Below are 3,186 nucleotides of genomic sequence, written 5' to 3' on the forward strand. Positions count from 1 at the left end.
TGTAGTGCCCTATTGTGACTTAGTCCTTCTGGTGACAGCTCGTCTTCATGAAAGGTGATTTTGTGGCTTTCCAGTACCTGCCCGACTATGTTGGCCATTTCCCCCACTAGTGATATTGCTGGGTACATAGGCTTCACTCAGCACCTTCATCAGGGCATTCCTATATGTCTCAGAATTTTGTAGCAGTGACAAGATAGATATTTGAGCGGGAGTTTTTTTCAAATGGTCAACCACAGAGTATTCTCTCGCTTGTTCTTTTCTCCAAAGGTCGTCAGGACCAGTCTCAACAATAGGCGGCTTAGATGCAGCTTATTTGCTTGTTCCTCCCAAGTGCTCTGGTGTATAAACCCTGCCAGTTCTAGTCATGCCATATGCTGCACCTGTTTCTTCCATTTTTGCTTTTCCTTTCCTTCTCGCTTCCGCAACATAGTCCCATGGTATAACATCAGACTTGTAAGATGGCGTGGGTGCTACCATCACAGTGAAGGGTGTGGTTACCTCAACTTAAAACGGTGCTGGTGCGGTTATCTCGACTTCAAACGGTGCTTGGGTTTGTACCACAATGGGCGTGAGGGTGACTGGAGATGTTTTAGGATCATACCCCTCCCGAATGAGTCCAATTGACCCCTCCGGATCCCAGTCTTCATCGATCTCTATCACATTCACTCCCTCACCTCTGTGATCTGGGAGAGGATTGTTACTAACATTGGGTGCAGTTTCTTTTGCATGTATGACCTTGGTGCCAATGAATGTTTGAATCTTGTCCTTCAAAGTGCGACACTCATCAATAGTATGGCCATTCATGCCTGATTGATAGGCACATGTCTTGTTTGGGTTAATCCACTGAGAAGAGTTTTCCATAGCAACGGCGAGGATGTGAGTGACATAACCAGCAGCCTTCAGTCTCTCATATAGTTGGTCTACGGGTTTATCTATTAGAGTGTATTGTCTGGGTGGTCTGTGGTCGACGTTTGGCCTTGGGTTTTGGTAGTTTTGGCGGGCGGGTGGTGGTGAGTGATAATATGCGGGTTGGGTGTTGTAGGCATGGTAGGTAGTGGCGGGTTGTTGGTATCTAGGGGTGAGGGCTAGTATGTGGGTGGAGGTGTTTGGTATGTGAGAGGAGACTTAGGACCCTGGGCCACCATTACATCACCCACTTCTTTCTTCTTCGAGATACCTCCTGACTGCAAGGCTTTATTTTTTGCATGTAGTGCCACAAAAGTTTTCACCATTCCACTCTTGATCCCTTATTCTATTCTTTCTCCCAGCCTGATGATGTCAGAGAATTTATGGTTTTCAATAACCATCACCCTTTCATAGTGTTGTGGGTCTTGAGCTCTGACGAAGAACTTATTCATTTGTTCTTCTTCAAGCGCCGGCCTTACCTTTGCAGCTTTAGATCTCCACCAATTAGCATACTCGTGAAAAGTTTCTGATGGTTTCTTCTTGAGATTTTGAATGTAGAAAACGTCTGGTGCATTTTCTATGTTGAACCTGAATCTGTCCATGAAATATGATGCCATGCTCACCCAATTAACCCACTTCTTTGGGTTCTGACTGATATACCAAGACAGAGCATCTCCCGTGAGGCTTCTCATGAACATCTTCATATGAATTCGTTCATCTTTGCCCAGTCCTACAAGTTTGTCACAACGTGTCCTTAGATGTACCTTCAGATCACCAGTTCTATCGAACATTTCAAACTTGGGAGGTTTGTAACCCTCTGCAATTCCACATCTAGTTGAATGCACAAGTCCTTATAATTCAAACCTTCAATGCCCTTACCACCTTCGACGATCTGAACTCTGCTAGTGAGCTTCTTGAGTTCTTCCTCCATGTTCTTGATGAGCAGGTTCTTCTCGGTTGACTCCGGTATTTATAGGGTTTGTTGTGGGGTGTGGGGTAAAGTTTACACATATATGGGATTGCTTTGGTGAACCCTGAGAATCTGAGCATAAGGGTGGTCATTGGTTGAGTTTTGGGGATCAGGAGTAGGTTGTGGTGCATTTTGGGGAGTGTGATAAGTGGTGGTTTGCGGGTATTGAGTCGAATGATGATGGTGTTATTGAGGAGTAGGTACTAGTGGAGGGTTATGGTTCTGAGGAGGTGTGGTGTATTGATGTGGTGGAGGTGGATTTTGGTTCTGCGTGTTTTGGGGTGGTGTCGGGTTTTGGGCATTAGGATTTTGTTGGTTGATATCAGGGACGTTTAGGTAGAGGGAAAGGTTTGCAAAGTTTTGGACCTGCTCAAGTTCTCCTTGTAGCTCTAGGATTTTCTGTTCCAAGCGTAAGACCAATTCGTTCTGTGACAGAGTACTTCGGCCATCTGAAGTTTCAACGGTTTCTACCATAGTAGCATTGTATTTTCTGATACCGCTTAAATCATCCATTTTTCCTTTTCCTGTGCTTATGCCTTTAGGATCACTTGGTGGGGGAGAAGTTGGAGGACCTCTGAATCTAGTGTGATATGCAAATGATGCCAGTATGCAAGAACCAACCTTGGGGGATGGGAATAATCAAAAGAAAGAAAAATAAACAAAAGGTAACCAAGTTAGTAAGGGATATTTGAAACAGCTCCAGCAGCAAAGAGAGCGACCAAAAAACCCCAAATCCAAGTGTGTCATAGTTCACAAGGGTCTCAAATGGACCCCGAGCAGTGCTCATACTAGGGAGGTCAATAGAGAGAGTTTTGGTGGCCTTGGCTTTCAGCCGGCCAAGAGTGATAGATTCAGAATAGTGTAGGTAACAAATGAGAGTGAGAGAACAGTGATCAAATGGTAGAACTTGAAGAGGTGCACTTATATTTTAGAAGCAGACACGATATGGGTAATTAAACAAAGAACATACAAGCAAAGAGAATCAACAAAACTCAAAGGACAGGTTGATATCACAAGTTCAAACGCTTAGCAGATTGGACAGAAAACATTTTTGTAGAAAGCAGGGGAATCATGTTTTCTGAGATTACTAACATACAAATGCACATAATGCTAAGCACTAGCTTAAAAGAGTTAAAACCCAGGGGTTCAAATTATGTTAGGCGTCCATCACAATATCAGAAAGATAGACATGCCAACTTACATTATGACAAAAACAGTATTAAATATTGTAAGAAAACACAAATCAAGATAGCTACTCTAAAGGTCCCAACTAATCGCTAAAGATACAGGATTAAGCAGACCAAAGGCAT

General features: G+C 43.6%; 1 protein-coding gene across 1 annotated transcript; it reads right to left on the minus strand.

Moving 5' to 3' along the window:
- Positions 1–1,247: 1,247 nt before the first annotated feature.
- Positions 1,248–1,837, minus strand: LOC138898038 (uncharacterized). Its single transcript, XM_070184069.1, has 2 exons — positions 1,771–1,837; positions 1,248–1,723 (listed from the first exon to the last, which is right to left on the minus strand). Exons 1-2 carry the CDS (start codon positions 1,835–1,837, stop codon positions 1,248–1,250), a joined length of 543 nt encoding a protein of 180 aa, XP_070040170.1.
- Between the last annotated feature and the right edge of the window lie 1,349 nt (positions 1,838–3,186).

The sequence above is a fragment of the Nicotiana tomentosiformis genome, chromosome 8 (genome assembly GCF_000390325.3).
Source record: "Nicotiana tomentosiformis chromosome 8, ASM39032v3, whole genome shotgun sequence".
Taxonomy (NCBI): Eukaryota; Viridiplantae; Streptophyta; class Magnoliopsida; order Solanales; family Solanaceae; genus Nicotiana; species Nicotiana tomentosiformis.